Here is a 22,332-nt window from a genome sequence, read left to right as displayed (position 1 = left end):
GTGCTGGAGGAATTCCTAGTTGCCTCAATGATCCCATTAAAGCTTACCTTTCTATCTCCATCCCCACAATCAGCCTCTTCAATCAACTCATCCACGCCTTGCTCATTTTCCATCTGTACCACTACCTCTTCCCAGCTGTCTTCGTTCAGAATAATTCCTCTTCTCCACAATCCCTTCCTCTAGCAAACGTGTGTCTCTGAACTTGTACCAAGCCTCTAAAAGTAATCAAGTCACCGATACCTTAGACATTTTATAAAGCTGAAAAGGATGACTCAGCTGTCATGAGCTCTGTGCCTGCCTCCTTACTTCTGTTCTCCTGGGAGTTTTCCACTGGGGTTCTTGGTGTGGCTGTCTTCTTACATATCTCAGGTGTCTGGGGACTTCCCTGGCGGTCCAGTGGCTAAGACTCCACACTCCCAACGCAGGTTTCCCAAGTTCGATTCCTGGTTGAGGGACTAGATCCCACAAGCTACAACTAGAGATCCTGCATGTTGCAACTAAGAGCTGGTGCAGACAAATAAATTAGGAAATCAGACAAAAAGCCTGAGGTGTCTGTCTGGAATGATGCACAAACCTTGGCCTCGGCTTTCAGCAGTGCTGTCCCCAGGTTTCTCCAGCTTTCTGGGGCACCCCTGAAGGAGGATGTTGAGATGGGAAGAAAGTGTACTAACGTAAGACCTAACAGCTTCTTCTGTGGTACCCAAGACCCTTGTCCATAGTTTCAGTTACCTGAATATTTTGGTATTAAGAGCTTACACGAACCATGAACGAGCTGGTGGCCAGTAACATGTTTGGGGGGAGACTGAATCAGCAGATGGGATACATGAAGTGCAATATATTGAATGCCCTGCTGCTGCCAACTGAGACTTAGTATTTTTTAGGTAAAGATGCCTTTGGCTTTTAAATTTGTATTTGCAAGTATATACTGTAGGGAAGGGGAATGCTTTCAGCTCCCCAGTCGCTTTCTTTAACCTTTGATATGCACACTTGTGTCCCCTTCTTACTAATGAACTGGTTTTTCGTATGCCTGAGTAATAACAATGCGGTGATCAGTTGCTAATCTGATACAAGGGTGTGTGTGTGTGTGTGTGTGTGTGTGTTGATTGAGATGCAAAGGCAAAAATCAGAAACTTGGTAGGTTGACTGTTTTATCACTTAAGATTGAATTTAAACATCATTGTGATTTAGTCAAGTGTTAGGAGAACAGCTCTTCAGATAGCAGATTAAACAGCTTGATGATACACTACTCAGGAAGGGATTTTGGAGTTCGCTGACTTTCTTTTGGAGATGTGAGGGAAGTAGAAGGAAGAAAACAGCTGGACTCAGTAGACATTACGTGACTTTAAAAAATATAATTTTACACCTAGGAGGGTAAGTCCTAAGAGTTCTCATCACAAGGAAAAACATTTCTTTTGTATTTTAATGAGATGATAGATGTTCACTAACCTTATTGTGACAATCATGATGTAAGTCAAATACTTAGGGTGTACACCTGAAACTTACATAGAGCTGTATGTTGATTATATCTCAATAAAACTGGAAGGAAAAAAAAAATTTAGAAAAAGAAAGAAGTATAGAATGCTCTGTAATGTTCGCTTAGAGACTGTTCATGGCACAGATTTTCTCTTCTGCCGTTTGAGGAAACATTTCCACGTGAACCCAGTGGTGAGCTACTACCTAAGAAACTCCGTACAGAAATTACATGAGAGAGAGATACGTGTGAATAAGGTGATTGCGCTGGAGTTTCATCTCTCTCTCACTTGAAAGGAAAGCAAAATGTGTCGCTGGCTCTCGCAGCCAGGCGCGAGGTTCCTGCATTCACACTCAGCGCTTCTGTTTCCACAGCTGTGCCACCAAACATAGCAGAACTGAAGAATCTGGAAGTGCTTAACTTTTTTAATAACCAGATTGAGGAGCTGCCCACGCAGATCAGCAGTCTGCAGAAACTCAAACACCTGAACCTGGGGTGAGTCTCCTGGAGGGGGAGGGAAACAAGAAGAGGAGGAGCTGGAAGCTGGGATATAGGCGGGAGCGAGGGAGGGGTTTGCCATTTACAGAAGCAGCACCTCTCTAATTTTCTCCCCCATGTTTTAGGTTTTTAAAAAAGTTTTATTGTTTTAATACATCCTTTCAATGGCCAACATTAGTACAAATCTATCTGTGTGCTAATTGAGAAGCTAATTGTTGGTGTAATAAGGGAGTTTATTTTTACTGTATTTTGTTTCCAATAAAAATTTTATTTCTGTTATGTTGCCCTAGAAGGAACCCATTAGCATAGCTAGCTTGAACTGTACAGGCCAGTTGTAATATGGTTGATTTTTTTCTCTCTCTGTTGAATAGAAATAGTGTCTAAAGCACCTTCCTTCTATGGAGGGGAGGATATGTTTTCTAACACTACTTCATTGATTCTTAACAATTTTTCCTTTTTATATTTGAGAAGCTATCAATCCTGTATCTGTCTTTATACAAAGGTGAAAAGAGGAGTTTTGATTCAGCTGAGGTTACAGAACCAGGTTGCAGTGAATAATAGTAATACTGTATGTTCTTATATTGCTTTATAGTTTTCAGAGTCCTCATACTAGTGTTTGACCCTCTTAACAATTGGGAATGGGGAAGGGCAGGCATTACGGATTTCCCTGTATGGAAGGAAGCCAAGCCTTTTTCAAGAGGTTAAGTGGCTTGCTCCTGATTGGTCCTCAGGTTAGTGGCTGAGCAGACAGAGAACCCCACTGTGCATCAGACACCATACGCGCCCTCCAGAACTTGGACTTCTGAATTCCAGCTTCATTGTTGAGCTATTAAAGGATACTGCCTGCTCCAAGCCTCATCCTCCATGTGAAGTAATGTATCATTAAATTTTAGTCATAAACACTGTAATTCAGTTAGTGATTTACATGGAGTGGCTATAGGAGCTGGCCAGGTATTTGTCAATTTACTAGGAAGCAATTGTGAAAAACAAAAATCATTCATGGATTGATTTTTAGTTCATGTTTTTCCACTGGGAGTCTGGTTAGACTCTCTTCATTTGCTATGCACTCCGGTTGAGAGACAGTCTTTGTAAGACCTGTGAGTATTCTTTTCTCATAATGTCTGAGAGGAAGTAGGGTTTAGAGGAGGGGAAAAGTCACCTGATATTAGACAGCTTTCTCTGGCATGTACGGAGACTGTACCCATCTGGCAAACCAGAAAAGAAAGGCTCCTCTGTTTATATCTTTGTTTTGAAAGATTAAGTCCTAATATTTCATTTGCATTTAAGAAGGAAGCAGAACAAGACATATGTAATGGGTTGGCCCAAATGAACTTTTTCGCCAACCCAATACTAGACATGTATTCTTACTATTAAATTCTTCATCATTTACTAAGTGAGTTGATATATATAAGGTACAAGAGAACCACCTAGGTCCGAGATGGCGGACAAGTTGACTTTTATTAGACTTCGAGCCTCAGTAAGCGCTCATTGTAACACATCATATAAATGACACACACATAGGTGCCATGATAGTTCGTAGGTGGACCATAAAAGGTCAAAAAGTGGCTGGTGGCCCAATTTCTGGAAATCCATGCCCCTTGCCCAAAATAGATGGGATAATCCTCCCATTCATTGGTGTATGAAATTACCCACCCCAATAAAAACTGATAACCCCATACCCTGGTGCCTCTTGACTTCTGAGATTGATGGCCCACACCCTTGTCTGTGGAGTGTATGTCTGTCTGAATAAACATTCTTTCACCTAAAAAATGGTGCTAGGAATAGTACTTGGCACATTTATCATCATGATTGTTTTATTTAGAGATTGATTTATCTTGGGACTATGTAAGTGCCTTTTCTACATGAGAGCCTTGCTCGTATGAAGATCAGTGGTGAATGTCGCAGCCTTAAGGATGGGGACAGAGCAGCGTCAGTGAGCAGGGGAGTGTGCAGCTGGACCTCTGACCAGTGGGAGGTGGTCAGGTGACAGTGGGAGGAAGGGGCCAGGAGCATGTTAGCATATAGGTGAGATTCATGGAAGGATTCCTACAAGGGCTAGCATTAGAGCTGAGACTCCGATACTGAGAAGACTGACAGGTAGATGGACGACGTCTCTGATTGTGAGAAGGACTTATTTAAAAGCTCAGTATGTACATACAATGGAATATTACTCAGCCATAAAAGGAACAAATGTGAATCAGTTATACTGAGGTGGAGGAACCTAGAGCCTATTAGCTGTAAGTCAGAAAGAGAAAAATATGTATTAACATATATATGGAATCTAGAGAAATGGTACTGATGCACCTATTTGCAGAGCAAGAATAGAGACACCAACACAGAGAATGGACTTGTGGACCCAGCAGCGGAAGGAGAGGGCGGAACAAATCGAGAAAGTAGCTTTGACATATAAACACTACCACATGTGAAATAGGTAGCTGGTAGGAAGCTGCTGTATAAGACAGGAAGCTCAGCTCCATGCCCTGTGATGATCTAGAGGGGTGGAATAGGGGTTGGGGTGGAAGGGAGGCTCAAGAGGGAGGAGACATATATATATAGTTATGACTGATTTGTGTTGATGTATGGCAGAAACCAGCACAGCATTGTAAAGCAATTATCCTCCAATTAAACCGAGAAAAGATGAAAAGCTCAGAGCACCACCTGTTCCAGGCGTTGCAAGTTTCGTGGTGTCCTGAGTGTAGAGTGTAAGGCGGGAGGAGGTGAGGCAGGAGATGAGGCCAGGCAGAGAAGCACGGAGTCTGCTGTGCATTCGGTGAGTGTTTCTTGAGCTCTCTGTTCAGGTGCTGGCCATCCAGCCCTCAGGGAGCTTATATCACAGTCGGGAAAACAGCCTGTAAATAAGTGAATGTCCATCGTGGCAGGGAGTTGAGTGCTAATGGAGGGCCTTGTGTGTCAGATAAAGGAGCTCTGGTCTTAACCTGCTGACCATCGGGGAGATGTCACCGGGAAGTGGCGGGTAAGATGATACTCGTATGAAAGACCACGTGGAGGAGAAGTCGGATGAAACCCACCAGGTTAGCGTTCCTGGTGAACCAGGGTAGCAACAGTGACGGTGGGGAGGGACTTTATATGAAAAGCAGATACAAGTGGTAAAATTCATGAGGTGGTATGGATGGGACGTTGGAGCTGAAATAGATGTATAGAGACAGCTTTGGGGAGGAGGGAAGGAGCCTAGGTTTTGTTTGGTTGAGTTCAAGGTGCTTCAGGACAGAGTTGTAAACTTTCCTTTTTAATTGAACACGTTTGAGTTGGCTCTTTGTCGACTTTGGAGCTGTTTGGATTTTTGGCTCTTGCTGATTTATTGATTGTGTAACACTCTCTGGATTTAATTACCCAGCTGTATGGATGGGGTTGTCAGAGTTTGAACCCAATTCCTAGTTCTCTGGGAGAGGGATTAAGATAGGTTTCTGTAAATGGTACTTTCCCCCTCAGATGGCATGAAGATTGTATCTATGCAGCCCTGGTTAAGGCAAGGCATGAAGGAAGACTCAGAATAAACAGGCAATTTTAAAAAAAAACAACACACAGCAGAGCAGTTAGGCCACATGTAATCCAAGCTTCATATTCAGCCGGAAGTTGATTTTGAAGTTTTATATCCAATTTTCTATTTATTCTGATGATCCCAAAACCAGAGAGGATTTTAGGCCATCTGAATAAACAGAAGGAAGCCAAATGATGCTCTTCATTCTTCCATTGTGTCGTTCATTGTGCAGAGTTATTTTTATTTTATTAAAAAAAGTGTAAAGTCACATAGGTTACAAGTTGGTAATTATTTTGGGTATAACTTCATGGCCAAGACCATCATGCCAACTATTCTGGGATAACTTTTTTTTTGCTATGTTGCTTGGCATGTGGGATCTTAGTTTCCTGACCGGAAATCGACCCCCAGGCCCCTTCTTTAGAAGGATGGAGTCTTAACCACTGGACCACCAGGGAAGTCCCTGGAATAACTTTTGACCTTTTGACCTAGTTAGATGAAGGAGCTTACCTTATGAAGAGTTATAAGTTTACACTGAGCGCAGTGTTGAGTGTTCATGGTTTTTTTGTTTTTGTTTTGTTTTGCTAAGTGTGTGAGCAAGTCACTGTGAAGGTGAGAAAAAAAAATCTGCCTTTCAGGCAAGAAGGTTTTATTGAATCAGGAATCGCCCCAGAGGACCTCTAGAGATCAGTGTTCCAAAAGAGAAGTGTTCAAATGGGCCTTCCTATAGCTTTTGAAGAGGAAAAAGGGGAAAAATGCCAGACATCCTTTGACTCTGGTTTTATCAAGTTCTCCGTCATATGTGGGCATCTTCCCATTTCCACATGCATTTGAAAAACGTTCACCTGCAAACAGAACTTAAACCATTGGGCATGGCTGAGTCATCAGTAGCTGTATCTTCTAACACTTGAATTGATTGGAGAGTAAGCAGATGGAGAAGCCCTCCTTGATGGTTCAGACTCCACAGTGGTCTCCTTAGGCGAGCTCGTCTCTTTGAAGCTGACTCAGACTCTCTCTCCAGTTTCCTGAAAAGCAGTTGTAGTTACAGCCATCATTTCTTGAGAACCTACCTGGGAGCCCGAAATTGTTTCAGGGGCTTCCCATGTCCTCTCTCCACTTTTTAGTGGTCCTTCTGGGAAGGTATCGCTATCCTCATCTTCAGTTCAGTTCAGTCACTCAGTCGTGTCTGACTCTTTGCGACCCCATGGACTGCAGCACGCCAGGCCTCCCTGCCCATCACCAACTCCCAGAGTTTACCCAAACTCGTGTCCATAGAGTCAGTGATGCCATGCAACCATCTTATCCTCTGTTGTCCCCTTCTCCTGCCTGCAGTCTTTTCCAGGGTCAGGGTCTTTTCCAGTGAGTCAGTTCTTTCATCTGGCGGCCACGGTATTGGAGCTTCAGGTTCAGCATCAGTTACAGCATTCCTCTTACAGTTGAGGAAATCGGGTCTCAGAGAAGCTTAGTTACCCAAGGCCACCTGGTCAGCGAGCACTGGAGCTAGACCTCCACCCTTGCTCTGTTCTATCCTGTCTGGGCATCCTTAAGTGCTGGAGCTCTCGGGGACGCCCTGAAAAGAGGCAGCTTCCATGTGTAGATGGAGATGGATGTAGATGACTCCTGCAGGGGAAGGCGGCACATGCCACCCGTCAGTAGCAGGGAGCCAGGAAGTCGCCCTCTGTGTGCTGGTGTCCAGAGGAGCAGGTCCTGTGGTAGCTGAGTCGACCCTGCTTTCAGACCATCCCGATGCATTGTTAGAGCTTTCTTTCCAGCACTTAGCAGGCCCAGTGCTGTCACCGCTGCCGACTGCAGGGGCCTCTGCTGAGTCCCTGACACCTTCGGGCGGGGCGGGGATTGATTTCTTGCTCAGGCAGTAAAAAGAACCTTCAGTTTAGTAGATGCTTGACATGCACAGGTGGACAGGCTCAGGCTTGCTCTAGGCTGGAGAGTGGATGAGATCTGTCTTTTTGGTAAGACGCTTCTTCCCACTAAGAAAGTCTGAAAGTGGATTTCTTGCATCTTAGGTTTCAAAAGTGTACTTCTGGGTTTGGAAAGAAAAACTTGTATTGGTCATTTTCAAATTGGTTAACTCAGAGCAAGGTTTAAGGAAGGAAGCACTTGCTGTATACTTCTGTGCCTTTCTCATCATCTCTGATTTCTTTCCTTCAGTTTACTCAGCATCCTCACGTGGGGGTCCAGGAATCAGGGGTGCCTTGGCCTCCAGGAGTGCTGGGGGATCTTAGATACCTGTCATTCTTACCAGGAGAGTCAGAGGTCTCTGGTGCTAAACCTGTGTTAACCTGACACTCCATTGCCATGTTCCAGAGATCATTATAAGTACTGTCCTGCCTGCATTTCCGTTTTGGAGACCCCGTGAGACACTTGACACAGGTGTGCTTCACACAATGTGAATTCACAGAAAATACCAGTTATTAGGGCTTCCCAGGTGGCACACTAGGGAAAAAAAAACAACCCACCTGCCAGTGCAGGAGATGTAAGAGATGTAGATTCAAACCCTGGGTTGGGAAGTTACCCTGGAGAAGGAAATGGCAACCCACTCCAGTAATCTTCTCTGTAAAATCCCATAGACAGAGGAGCCTGCTGGGCTCCAGTCCATGGGGTTGCAAAGAGTTGGACACGACTGAGCACAGCACAGCAGCAGCAGTGGTTCAGCAAACTGTACTGGAGGTTAACTTGCCAACTGTAAAGTTAACCTAAGACTTCATACCCGTCAAGAGGTGGGCACCACTTTTTTCCTAGGTTTCTCTCTGCTCTCAGCTGTTTCCTTTGAGGCCTATTTGGTGGGTTTGAGTAGGACTGTGTGTCATGTGAGAAGGATTGGTGTTTAGAATTATGTCTGGTGTCACAGCACCACCCCCCCACCTTTCAGTATTTGTCAGTCTATATTATTACAATTTTTTTAAAATCATATTGTAAGTGTATTCAAAGAGAATAACATAAAAAAATAAGAGTCTTGCAAGTGGAACATAGTAGAAAAATATTTTTCTTAGCTTTCCTTAGCTTTCATTGGAGATGTGGTGTGTATGTGTTTAAGGGCTTGCTTCCCTGGTGGCTCAGATGGTAAAGAATCCACCTGTGTTGCAAGAGACCCAGGTTCCATCTCTGGGTCGGCAAGATCCCCTGGAGAAGGGAATAGCAACCCACTCCAGTATTCTTGCTTGGAGAATCTCAGGGACAGAGGAGCCTCAGCCATGGAGTCATGAAGAATCGGACATGACTGAGCAACTAACACTTTCGCTTTTTACATATATATTAAAAAATTTTCAATTGTGATGTAAAGTACGCATAATGTAAAGTATACCGTATTTATGTTTCTGTGATTCAGAAGCATTGTGTATTCCCATTGTTTTGCAGCCTATTTCTAGAAGTTTCTTATCTTGCCATACTAAAACTCTATACCCATTAAAAATTCCCCATTCCCCTCCTCCCTCCCCATCCCCGGTCCCTGGCAAACTTGATTCTAATTGGAGATGGTACTGAACTACTATCAGTAGTTGCAAAACAAAACAAAAAAAAGTGATTTTTTTTTTTTTGTTTGTCTCCCATTGGGCGGAATAAGCAAAATCCAATAAAGTAGAAGTCTGAAAACTATGAGACTTCACATATATCTTCTGAGGTCTTATCGTTGCAACACTTGTAAAGAAGTTTTTGTCTAGAAGGAAAAATATTTTGTGAAGTGTTTATTTTCAGTGTAAAACAGTGTTGGAGCACCACCATTGGAGAAAGTGGCAGCTAAGGCATTTTCAAATGTTTCATGGACTTGGAAATCACCTGGCTAGAATTACTAGGCTGGTAAAAATAACATAAAGTGAATGGGATTATGGCTGGGTTTTCAGCTTTGAGCCCCTCACAGGTGACTGAGACTCGGCACGCAGAGGGGATCTGAGTAGTCTGTATACGTACATGTTTTGTGTGTGACATCTTACATTTTTACCCCCAACAACAGCATGAATAGACTAAACACTCTGCCTCGAGGATTTGGATCGCTTCCAGCTCTGGAGGTCCTTGATTTGACTTATAACAACTTGAATGAAAATTCTCTTCCTGGAAACTTCTTCTACCTGAGTAAGAAACTTTTAATCCTATAAATCTCCTTAAAATGGTCCTCTGCATTCTAAAAGGGAAATTTATTTGCCAGGTCCCAAACTCCAAGAGAAATTATTGGACATACATATATTTTTTTTTACTTCAGATTCCTTTGAATGTTCCCTCATAGCTCAGCAGTATGTATATTTGATAAATTGTGATCTAACACCATTGCACTCAAGTGGACTTGGTAATGTCATATTAACTTTATGATAGAAATTTTTGCCTAAATGAGATCATCTCACATTGAGAATCCCATGGACAGGGGAGCTTGGTGGGCTGCCGTCTATGGGGTCACACACAGTCGGACACGACTGAAGCAACTTAGCAGCACCAGCAGCAGCATGTATATGTATAGTATGTGACTTTCTCATGTGTTGCTATTAATGCTTTGTAGGCTTTTTGCCCTGGAGAAGGCAATGGCACTCCACTCCAGTACTCTTGCCTGGAAAATCCCATGGACAGAGGAGCCTGGTAGGCTGTAGTCCATGGGGTCGCTAAGAGTCAGACACGACTGAGCGACTTCACTTTCACTTTTCACTTTCATGCATTGGAGAAGGAAATGGCAACCCACTCCAGTGTTGTTGCCTGGAGAATCCCAGGGACAGGGGAGCCTGGTAGGAGGCTGTCTGTGGGGTCGCACAGAGTTGGACACGACTGAAGTGACTTAGCAGCAGCAGCAGGCTTTTTGCCCAAAGATATTCCAATGAGTTACTTATGAAAATATACATTAATAAACTGCTAACAGAATTTTAAACATTTCTAGCCAGGATTCTTGTTATAAGACTTTTAAAAAGTATTCTTATTGATATAATCTGTTTCGTCTATAGCATGTCATCAGACACTAAGAAATCACCAGTCATAGATGAACACACTTTATCCTCTTATATGCAAACACATTTCTTGCTGCAGATGCTTGTGAAAAATAGGAAAAAGAGATTTTCTGAGAACTCATAAAATATTTAGGAGAGAGTTGTTGTCTGTAGGTGAATGTTCTGTTTTTCCAAATAGTGACATAGCTAGCATCCAGAGATTGTGATTTTTCTGAGTTAGTCTCTATAAAGTTTCTTTTTTTTTTTTTTAACCTTCCATATATACTTTTCAGGGCTTCCCTGGTAGCTCAGCTGGTAAGGAATCTGCCTGCAACACAGGAGACCCCAGTCCGATTCCTGGGTCTGGAAGATCCCCCAGAGAAGGGTTAGGCTACCCACTCCAGTATTCTTGGGCTTCCCTGGTGGCTCAGACGGTAAAGAATCACCTGCAGTACGGGAGACCTGGGTTCGATCCCTGAGTTGGGAAGATCCCCTGGAGGAGGACATGGCAACCCACTCCAGTTTTCTTGCCTGGAGAATCCGCATGGACAAAGGAGCCTGGTGGGCTGTAGTCCGTGGGGTCACAAAGAGTCAAACACAACTGAGAGACTAAGCACAGCGTGTATTCTTTATCCCAGACTTTGTCAGGCCCATGAAACCAACTGTAACATGATTTCTTGGACCATGGGAGAAATTGCTTTTCTTAAGTCTATTAACATACAATTCTGTTGAATTTTAAGACATTAGAATGTAGTTGAATATATGTAAACAAATAAAACTACATCTAATTATACTCTCTCCTTTTGGTTAAGGATAAAATGATGCCTCAGGGTTTTACCCTTCAGTGGTTTAGGGACTGATATCCTTGTATAATATTGTGGACAGATTTCTGCTTAAGTTAGGGTTTTCTCTGTTTTTAAATTCCACTGCACTATTTTAACTCCTTCATCTTCATTTATTTTTGTGGTTAAGGCTATAGGAACAAGTAATAATACTTAGTCTGATGATGGAAGCAATGAACTATGATTCTGACCTCCATCATGAGAAAGCCTTTTGGTTCTTTATTTTCTGACCTAGTTCTCTTTACACAACTGAGCCCTTTTGCCCTGAGCGTTGATATAAATGACACAGTGGTTTTCTTGGTTTCACTCTGGATGCAAATTGAGCCATACAGGTGAATCAGAAGTAATTGAAGAAAAATAGCTATCTTTTCTGAAAGCGAATTGAAACTCCGTGCCAGAAGCTGCCAGTGCCCACGAGTTGTTAATTATATCAGTCCTCTTGGATATAGATATTTTCCTGAACACACCAGCTACACAATAAGCCAGTAAATCTAAGTTTGACCTGCTGGTTATTATCGCGAGCCCTGGGTGTGTCACAGGCTTTTCACCACGCCAGGGTTATTAATCAAAGCTGACTCCCACGTATTGATCAGACCTCAAATGGTTGGGTTCCATGCCACCCTGTTTATATATCGCTGTTTAATTTGCAGCCACCCTGCGTGCACTCTATCTAAGTGACAACGATTTTGAAATCCTGCCGCCAGATATCGGGAAACTCACAAAGTTGCAGATAGTAAGTAATTTATCTAAATTCTTAGAAAATCAATTCGCTCCTGCAGCCCTTGTAGGAGTGGAATCAAGGCAATTTGAGCCAGAGTACGGTTCGTTTTGCAGGAATAAAAGCCACTGCTCCCCGAGACCATTCGTTGCTTGTCTGCAGACTCTTGTAAATAAATTGGAAGGATTGAGCCTTCGAGGAAGAGAGGGCAAGGGCGAGGACAGGGCCTCTGCCGAGCGCCTCTTTGTGTGAAAATTGTTTTGACACCCCCTTGTTTCTCTTCTATTTAGCTCAGCCTTAGGGATAACGACCTGATCTCGCTGCCTAAGGAAATCGGGGAGCTTACTCAGCTTAAGGAGCTCCACATTCAAGGGAACCGCCTGACTGTTCTGCCCCCAGAACTAGGTAAGGTGGCTGATGAATGAGCTGAGTTCTGGCTTTAATTATTAATAATGATCCCAGTGCAGCAACTCTGAAAACCCTTCTCTCCTCTTCTCAACGAGAACCCTCCACCCGGGCACCCAGTTTTCATCCTTTCTAGTAACATTTGTCATTGACCAGAGTTAAGCTGCTCTGGGTTTGACCTGCCCTGAGGCTCCGTTGAGCACCTGCAATTCTGAGCATCTCGACACTGCTGATGGCAGATGACCAAGCCTGGCTGCCTGCCTGGAGCCGTGGGAAGAGCCTGGCATGAGGAGTAATGGTCTTACCCAGGGCTTCTCCTTTACCGTTGGTGATGATGGCTTTTTTGAAAGGAGTCTATCACTGATTTTTTTGATCATTTAGTGTTCTATCTTAATCCCTTGAAAACTTTTAATCATCAAATAGTTACAGTATTTATGACAGTTGCTTAAAACTACTACATTTCCAAACACGAATTAGTTTCTTTCCTGATGCCATCTTCGGTGGGAACGGTTACATGTGTTCTCATTGGGAATTCCTCGGTCCTCCTGCCGTGGCCCCTGTGTCTTAATAGGCTGTCTGGTCATTCAGATGGCCCTAGGTGACCTTACGACCTTCCTCGGAAATAACGTCCGCACACGTTCCTCTGTTATTGAGGTTAGTTGCTCTTCTAGCAAAGTTTCACGAGTTCTCCTGTCTTGCTTGTGGAGACTCTGGATGTCCTCTCATTTCTTCAATACGTTGAACTGTATTGTTTCTCAAACTATGACTGTTTCCTTTTTTGCTCCAAAATAGCACAATTTTATTTATTTGTTTGTTTATTGCATTTTATTGAAATACAATTGATTCACAATGTTGTGTTAATGTCTCCTGTACAGAAAGTGATTCAGTTATGCATATACATATATATTCTTTTTCATATTCTTTTCCGTTATGGTTTATCACAGGGTATTGACTATAGTCCCCTGTGCTATACAGTAGGACCTTGTTTATCCATCCTATATGTAATAGTTTGGATCTGCTCACCCCAAACTCCCACTCCAGGCCTCTCCTACCTGCCTCTCTTGGCAACCACAATTATGTTCTCTATGTCTGCAGAATAACACAACTTTAAAAAACACATGTGACCCAGCAATTCTTTGAGGAAGTATCTCAAATGAGTGGTAGCTATATTAATGAGGATGTGAGCGCCATGAGAAACGGGGTATATATGTGTCCCCTGCTCTGTCCCCAGCGCCTCCCGCATGCTGGGAACCAGGTAACTTCTCGAGAGATAAGTACTGAATGAGGTAATGACACGAAGACCGCAGATAGCAAGGCGCTGGGAAGGCTACAAGCCGGCTGAGTCCGGCTTCTGTCCAGAGCTGTGCTGTTCAGGAGAAGCCGTGAGCCACACTTCAGATGTTCATGTGACTCCCTTATGGGAAGATGCAGATGCAGAACGTTACCGGGCAGAAAGCTCCGTCGGGCAGCATTAGTCTAAAGGAAAAGCATTTACTTGGCTCCACTGAACAAATGCGCAGTTTCACCCCAGCTTCCCCACCTTCTGCAGCTCCTTTGTTGCTGTGCAAGGTCTTGAGGAATTTGAACTGATTGCGTTTATTTTATTTTTGGCTGTGCTGGGTCTTCATGGCTGTGAGCGTCGCTGCTGGCTCTAGTTGTGGCGAGCGGGGGCCACTCTAGTGGCAGTACTTGGGCTTCTCATAGAGGTGGCTTGTCTTGTTGCGGAGCACGGGCTCTGGAGCTTGAGCTCAGTAGTTGTGGCATACAGGCTTAGTTGCTCTGCAGCACGTGCCATCTTCCCAGACCAGGGAGCGAATCCATGGCAAACGGATTCTTAACTACTGGACCACCAGGGAAGTCCAGTTTGTACTGATTTTAAGGGCTGTGTAAAATTTGGGAGTGCTTCTTTGCTGGGTTTTGAGTTGCCAAGTCCTGCTTAAGAAGCAGGCTACAAGATCAAGAGATGTTAACAGGGTTTTTAAGGCAAAAAATCTTGTCAAAAGGAAGATTCTGGACAGGTATTTGCCAACCATAGATATTGGTGTTAGGGATTCATGGGGAGCTTTTGCAGAATACAAATACATGCTCCCTCCCCGAAGTACTGATCCAAATCTCCACCTGTGAGACTAATTCTTGTATAATTTGGTAAAATTCACTTAGTGCTTCTAAAGTCTGTCCTTGATTAGTGTGACAAGGAGAAATGAAAAAAAAAAAAGGTTTTATTTCATTTTTCAAGCACTGAGGTAATATAGGGTATTGGATTAATCAGTGGTTTCTATCAGCTAAAAATTTGGTAGAAAAATACCTAGTTAAACCCACACATACCTGCCTACCTGTATATTTTAAAATGTCACATGATCTTCCTACTTAAATACTGCACATAGTCACATTTGCCTAACATTTCTGTTATGCTCTCCAATACCAAATAATATATATATTTTATTCAGGGCTAGGGTTGAGGGGAAAGTCTTTATTTTATTTATTTATTTTTTTGGAGGGGAAAGTCTTTAAATGAGTTTATATTTGCTAGCCATACCTGGAAAACCCTGGTCTCAGCATCTGCCTAGTGGCAGTTTTCCCAAACTGCAGGCAGACACTTAGCTGGAAATAAATGGTAAACCTCTGTCTAAACTCAAGAGGAAGACAAGTGATTAGTTTTGAACAGTGTTGTGTTTTGTTTTGTTTTTTTGGCTCTGCCGTGCAGCCTGTAAAATCTTGGTTCTCTGGCCAGGGATCAAACCTGTGCTCCCTGCATTGGGAGACTGGAGTCCTAACTGCTACACCACCTGAGAAATCCCAGTGATTTTTTTTAAAGTCAAGAATACGAGAATAGTTAGTATTGTAATAATAGTTACTATAATATGTATTAAGGTCTTATGTGCCAAGGCACTATATTAGATGCTTTTCCTGCATTATCTAAGAATAGTAAGCGGACTGTTTAGAGATGAGGAAATGGAGTCTTAGAAAGGGTTGGGCCGTATCCGTAGGGACACAGAGAGTCACGGAGGCAAGGTTTAAACCCTGGCAACTCGTTGTGCAGGTCCACGTTCCTAACTGCTGGGGCACACTCCTGCCCATCTATGTGCCACTGAGAGGATTCCTAGAAAGCTGATTCCAAGTGTGAACAAAGCACAGCACCTGCTTACTTCCCCAAATGGCAGCAGAAGGAGGGGAGATTCACTGCGGCCTGGCCGGCTGTGCGGGTGTGTGAGCAGCAGGACTGAGTTGCAGTTCTGCTGTTCATGACAAGCCGTTTGCATAGTTGTTCTGGTTCTCCCCCCACCAATCCCTCCACCCGCATGGGGTAGCCACCCAGCCACAGTAGAGATGTCTTCCGTTTGTGTATCTGGTCCCCAAGCCGGTTGTTGGCAGCTGCCCTGGCTGGTGGCTGAGCAGCGCTGGGGACTGTGGACTCGAAGCTTCTCTCGGTCCATCCCTTCAGCATCCCCTAGCTGCAGGACTGCTTCAGCATGTATTTTAAAGGGCAGATAATGATCTCTCTTCCCCTGTGTATTTACTTTTTATACATCTGAATAAACAAGGTAAAGGCTTTCAAGACTTCTGTGGAATTTCTTTTAAAAATAAATTTGGAGTTTATTAACTTGAAGCCTCATTGGTAAGAGCCTTTGAAGGAAGCAAGGGAATGTGGATGAATTCTGACTTGTTGGGCCTAAGAACATGCAGGGACACTGCCGCATAAAGTCAAGGACTGGACTGAAGTTTTAATACGTAAACATATTACTTTACTTTTGCTATGCACACCTGAATAAATTACTTTAACTGTTAGGTCTGGTTCCGAAATAGTAAAGCACTTACTTTTATGTTAATCAGTTTATTTGTATAAAATTAGATGTATGGCAGGCCTGTCTAAATTTTAAAGATTTTTTTAATGGAATATAATTGCTTTACAATATTGTGTTAATTTCTACTGTACAACAAAATCAGTCAGCTGTTTATATATATATATATTTATATATATTTATATATATATTTACATATATATATATATATGTATAATATGTCTCCCCTCTTTTTTGGATTTTCTTCCCATTTAGGTCACCACAGAGCATTGAGTAGAGTTCCCTGTGCTGAACAGTAGGTTCTCATTATTTATCTGTCTCATATGTAGTGTCAATAGTGTGGGCTTTCCTGATGCCTTGGTGGTAAAGAATCCACTTGCCAATGCAGGAGACATGGGTTTGATCCCTGGGTCAGGAAGATCGCCTGGAGGAGGAAATGGCAACCCACTCCAGTATTTTTGCCTGGAGAATCCTCATGGATGGAGGAGTCTGTTGGGCTACGGTCCATGGGGTCGCAAAAGAGCTGGACACAACATAGTGAATCAAAAACAACAGCAATCAGTAGTGTAGATATATTAATTCCAGTGTCCCGATTCACCTCTGCTCCTGCTCTTCCATTTCCTCATTCGTTCAAACATCAAGTTCCTACTTTAGACCAGGTTTTGTTTCTAAGGAACTGACTTCTAGTAATGTAGAATTCACATATTCAACAACTGTTTACTGAGTCTTTGCTTTGTGTTTTGTTTCTGGAAGATACAACAAAAAGAGACAGAAATATCCTTTATGACATTTTATTTGGGGAGGGAGGATAGATGAATGGATGGATGGATAGAAAGCATAACAGATCATGCTAAATGCCCTGGGTGGGGGGGGGGGGAACGAAAATGGAAGAGAGGGTTTAAATGAAGGGGTGGTGTTTCTGTTCTATGGTGTTAACAAAGAAACTAAGATCATGGCATCCAGTCCCATCACTTCATGGCAAATAGATGGAGAAACGGTGGAAACAGTGTCAGATTTTATTTTTCTGGGCTCCAAAATCACTGCAGATAGTGACTGCATCCATGAAATTAAAAGACGCTTGCTCCTTGGAAGAAAAGTTATGACAAACCTAGATGCTATATTCAAAAGCAGAGACATTACTTTGCCAACAAAGGTCCATCTAGTCAAGGCTATGGTTTTTCCAGTAGTCATGTATGGATGTGAGAGTTGGACTCTAAAGAAAGCTGAGCGCCGAAGAATTGATGCTTTTGAACTGTGGTGTTGGAGAAGACTCTTGAGGGTCCCTTGGACTGCAAGGAGATCCAACCAGTCCATTCTAAAGGAGATCAGTCCTGGGTATTCATTGGAAGGACTGATGCTGAAGCTAAAACTCCAATACTTTGTCCACCTGATGCGAAGAGCTGACTCATTGGAAAAGACCCTGATGCTGGGAAAGATTGAAGGCAGGAGGAGAAGGGGACAACAGAGGATGAGATGGCTGGATGGCATCACCGACTCAGTGGACGTGAGTTTGAGTGAACACCGGGAGTTGGTGATGGACAGGGAAGCCTGGCGTTCTGCAGTCCATGGGGTTGCAAAGAGTCGGACATGACTGAGCGACTGAACTGAACAAAGAAAGCCTGATCAGAAGCTGTCGTCATTTAGCCAGAGACCTAAGGGAGGGAGGGAACTTTCCTGGCAGAGGGAAAGGCAGGTGCAGAAAGCTTGAGATGGGCTTGTGTATGCTGGAACAGCTGGAAGACTATGAGGGAGCCAAATGAGGGGAGGTGAGGGCTGGAAGAGATGGGCTTAGGTAGGAAGTAGGGACTGGATCTCCTGGGGATTTATGCCCTGAAGGCATTGCAAGGACTCTGGCTTTTACTCTGAATGAGATGCTGAATAATGCCCTCACCCCCCACCGTGTTGCCGCCTTCTAATCACTGAAATCTAGGAACAGAGTACTTTGCGTGGTGAAGGGACTTTGCTGATGCAGTGTCACAGCTTGAGATGGGAGATTATCCTGGATTAGCACACTGAGCCCAGTGTAATTGTGAGGTTCCTACAAAGAGGGAGGCAGGGGAGACAGGGACAGCAGTAGAAGATGTGATGGCGGAATCAAGAGGCTGGAGTCAGGCATGGAAGGGACCACAGGCCGAGGAATGTGGGTGCTTCCAGAGGATGCAAAAGCAAGGGCGAGGATTTCCCCTGAAGCCTCCAGAAGGAATGTAGGTATTCTGTGCTTTTCCAGGTGGTCATAATGGTTAGAGTCTGGGTGTGTTTCAGAGGTAAAATTAACAGGAATTAGTGGTGTTTAGATGAGGGAGAGAGAGGAAAGAGTGACTGAGGTGTTAGGGAATGAAAAAGATGGTGGGAAGGGCAGGTGAAGGAGGAGGAGAGGAGCTGGTTATAAGCTGACTTTGGAGTATTTTACGTTTGAAATGCTTTTTGGGTGTCAAGTCGAGAAGGCAGCTGATACTAGAATTTGGACTTTAGAAGGTAGGTCTGGGCTGCACATACAAACATCAACATAAACGTAAGGCCACAGATTGAATGAGGTCTCTTGGATGTCATCAGGGAGGTAGAAGATAGAGCCACGAAGCGCCGTAGTTCCTAAACCCTGAAGCCAGAAGGATCAGGGACCTTTAAGGGTTGTGCTGGCTCTTGGGCAGCTCTCTGTGCCCAAGTGAGGGACTGCGACCTCCTCCCTGTGGCCTCATGATCAGCCCTCACTGTTACTGCAGTGAGAATGCTTTGTCTTTGTAGGGAAACTGTTTTTCCTGACATGTGAAGCTAACTCTGCCAGCGAAGGGATGAAATAGACATGGTTGACATCTTCTCTTGAGCCTGCTGGGATCCAAGAGTATCTTTTGCGAAAGATAAACAGTGTATTGAGCTACCCAGCTGGAGAAGACTGTTGAGAGTCCCTTGGACTGCAAAGAGATCAAACCAATCAGTCCTAAAGGAAATCAACCCTGAATATTCATTGAAAGGATGGATGCTGAAGCTCTAATACTCAGGCCACCTGTTGCAAAGAGCTGACTCATTGGAAAAGACCCTGATGCTAAGAGAAATTGAAGGCAAAAGGAGAAGGGGGCAGCAGAGGATGAGATGGTTAGCTAGCATCACTGATTCAATGGACATGAATTTGAGCAAACTCCAAGAGATGTGGAGGATAGAGGAGGCTGGTGTGCTGCAGTCCATGGGGTGGCAAAGAGTCAGACACAACTCAGAGACTGAACAACAGTTCAGCTACCAGCCTATCTCTCCTTCAGAAAAGCAGCAACGTGACTAAGATTTCACCCCCTTTTAATTAGCAGAAGAATGAATTAATGCAGTGGAGATAAGACCTGTGTTAGAGGGGATGAGGGGGAGACAGACATCCAGACCTCAGAACAGATGAAGCCCCTGAGTCAACAGCCTAACAGCGGTTTCAGAGCTGGTGGCCCTGTGAGCAGTAGCTTCTGTTCTGATTTTGCATTTTCTGCCTCACAGGTGAGATTTATGAGCCATAAGAGCTAAAGATGTGACCTGTGTGGTTCTACATGGCCTCCTTCATAACTTTCCCAGGGTTCAGGTATTTGCACTTGGTTGAATCGTTTCTGTTATCTTGGCTTCTGGATGGTCACCCCTCTGCATTTGTCACCCCAATAATTGCTTCTGGAGAAGGAAATCACATTGGTCAGCCAGGCATGCAACAAAGCAGTGTCTTTAGATGTCAGAACGTTATCTACACCCACTTACACAGCCTAGGGGAAGGATGCTTGCATTGCTGCGTATAACTAGGCCTCGCTGGCTTCATATACTGCTCTACACACCACCAATCACAGTTTTTATTGCAGAAATATGAGATGCTTTTGTATTCTTTCTAGCATATTTGTGAAGAGTGGAAACAAATATTAACCCCCTTCAGAGAGTAAGTGGTGGCATGAATGGTGAGCTTTCCTCCAATTATATTCTCCAGGATGAACAGGATTAAGAAAAGAGTGGAAGACTTCCCTGGTCGTCCAGTGACTAAAACTGCAATTCCAGTGCAGGAGGCCTGGGTTCAATCCCTGGTCAGGGAACTAGATCTCACACTCTGCAGCAAGGAGTTTGCATGCTACAGCTAAAGATGAAAGATCTTGTGTGTTGTAACCAAGACCCAGCACAGCCAAATTTTTTTTTTTTTTTAATAGAGTAGAGTATATACATCTCAAATCCTTCCAGTTACACCTCTTAATCCTTTTCTTAATAGTGTTGAGATGCTAAAGAAACAACGTTCCCTCCTAACACAGAAGAGGAGATACGGTATTCTCTTGTTGGTCAGTTAAGTCCCTGATTAAAAATGTCTTACCACTTCATGTTCCTGTTGCCAGTTATCTTATCCTGAAGGGTAAAATATATTTTAATGTATGTAGTAGGTTATAGAGGCTTATCTCTTTGTCACTACACTTCTGTTCCTATCTTAGTCTTCCAGTTCCTTGTTCTGTGATAACAGGTTATTTTCTATGCCTCCTGCAGAATGAGGGTAGTAGTACTATGGTGAAGATTAAAATAATAATATACACACAGTGGATTTTTATACTATTAAATGTTCACTCTTTAGAGACTTGAGTGCCTGGTGAGCAGGAGTCTAACACATTGTGATTGGCTGGATGAAAGAAAGGCTGAGACTTAGCCTTGGGTGAGGAAATGCAAGGGGATGTCCAAAGGGACTTTCAGGGGAAGAGAAGTGGGGAGGATAAGGTGAGGGCCCCATGTGGCAAACAGGCACAGTGGACAGAAGGTCTGGCAGGAAGGTTTCATTGCCATCTCTTCAATCCCATCGTTGTTTTCCTGATGCATGTTTGATTTCATAAGTGATTGTCAGGCTCAGCCCTTTTTGTGAGTTGTGTAATTGAGACTGGGAGCGAGTCACCTGGTTCTTCTTTGTGGTTAGTTCATTGCTTGGTTGCGTCGTTCACTCATTCATTCATTCACTTCCTGACTTTGTGACATCCTGTATAAGACTATCAGAGAAGGCACTGGCACCCCACTCCAGCACTCTCGCCTGGAAAATCCCACGGACGGAGGAGCCTGGTGGGCTGCAGTCCATGGGGTCGCTAAGAGTCGGACACGTACTGAGCGACTTCACTTTCACTTCTCACTTTCATGCATTGGAGAAGGAAATGGCAACCCACTCCCGTGTTCTTGCCTGGAGAATCCCAGGGACGAGGGAGCCTGGTGGGCTGCCGTCTATGGGGTCCCACAGAGTCGGACACGACTGAAGCGACGCAGCAGCTTCTAAGACTGTGAACTTGTCTAGAAGTACTGAATTCTTAACAGCACTTGGTCTAACTTACTTCTTCATCCCGTGGTAAGATCTTAAACTACCTCCCTGCAAGAGATACCTTATTTTTTCACTTAATTTCTTACTGTCTTGGGTTGCCGTTTGTGACACTCTACATTACATTTCATTGACAATTTGTTTCTTCTCGCTTTTTTCCTTCTTTTCTTGTCTTCACTTTTTAATATTGCTGATGTGTGCATACCACTGTAATCCTTTTGTCACTTGTCTACATGTTAGTAATTCATGTTTGAAGGACGCTTTCTAAGTCTTTATTATTTTGTTATAAATTAAAAGCTTTAAAGATCCTAGAGCATAAAGTTGGACTGTTTTCAAGCTAGGCAAGCTATTAATAGTTTAGCTATCATGTGAAATCTTTTAACTCTTTTCTTGAGAAAAGACGTAATGCCAGTTATCAGCCATCTCCAGAATAAGCAGATACCAAAGACATAATGCATGAAACATTGTTTCTTTTAGTCTGGATTCTCTGTTCTGGAGAATTATCTGCCCTGACCCAAAGCAACTTTATATTGTTATCAGAGCTGCTTTTCTCTGCCTAAATCCTGTTAATTGTGAAAGGTGGGAATGGGTTATGGTCTGTCTGATTAGGCTGAGGAGCAGTCCTTTGAATTGACCCTCTTTTCTGCTTCTATTCTTGGTTTGTTTGACGTGTCCATTTTAAGACCAATGAACAAAATCAAGACATGGGACAGCATAGTTGAGAGTGCAGTAGGGGTATCTACTGGCATGGATCTCCTACCATCCAGTCTCCCAAGACAGATGACCTTGAACAAATCAATGACCTGCATGTTACTCAGTGGCCATAACTCCTAGCACCTGGCCTTTTTCCAACTGGGATACACTTTCTATTTCACCAGGACCCTCACCTGAGCCTCTGA

General features: G+C 43.6%; 1 protein-coding gene across 4 annotated transcripts in view; it reads left to right on the top strand.

Moving 5' to 3' along the window:
- RSU1 (Ras suppressor protein 1) overlaps window positions 1-22,332 on the top strand; it is a 211,504-nt gene that overhangs the window by 44,461 nt on the left and 144,711 nt on the right. For all 4 annotated transcript variants that reach the window (XM_012188073.5, NM_001163597.1, XM_042229598.1 and 1 more), the window contains 4 exon segments: window positions 1,846-1,966; window positions 9,433-9,551; window positions 11,877-11,959; window positions 12,235-12,349. In XM_012188073.5, the coding sequence (XP_012043463.1) occupies window positions 1,846-1,966; window positions 9,433-9,551; window positions 11,877-11,959; window positions 12,235-12,349 (438 nt within the window).

Source organism: Ovis aries, chromosome 13, assembly GCF_016772045.2.
Source record: "Ovis aries strain OAR_USU_Benz2616 breed Rambouillet chromosome 13, ARS-UI_Ramb_v3.0, whole genome shotgun sequence".
NCBI classification, from domain to species: Eukaryota; Metazoa; Chordata; class Mammalia; order Artiodactyla; family Bovidae; genus Ovis; species Ovis aries.
This window is presented reverse-complemented; position numbering and strand designations above follow the sequence as displayed.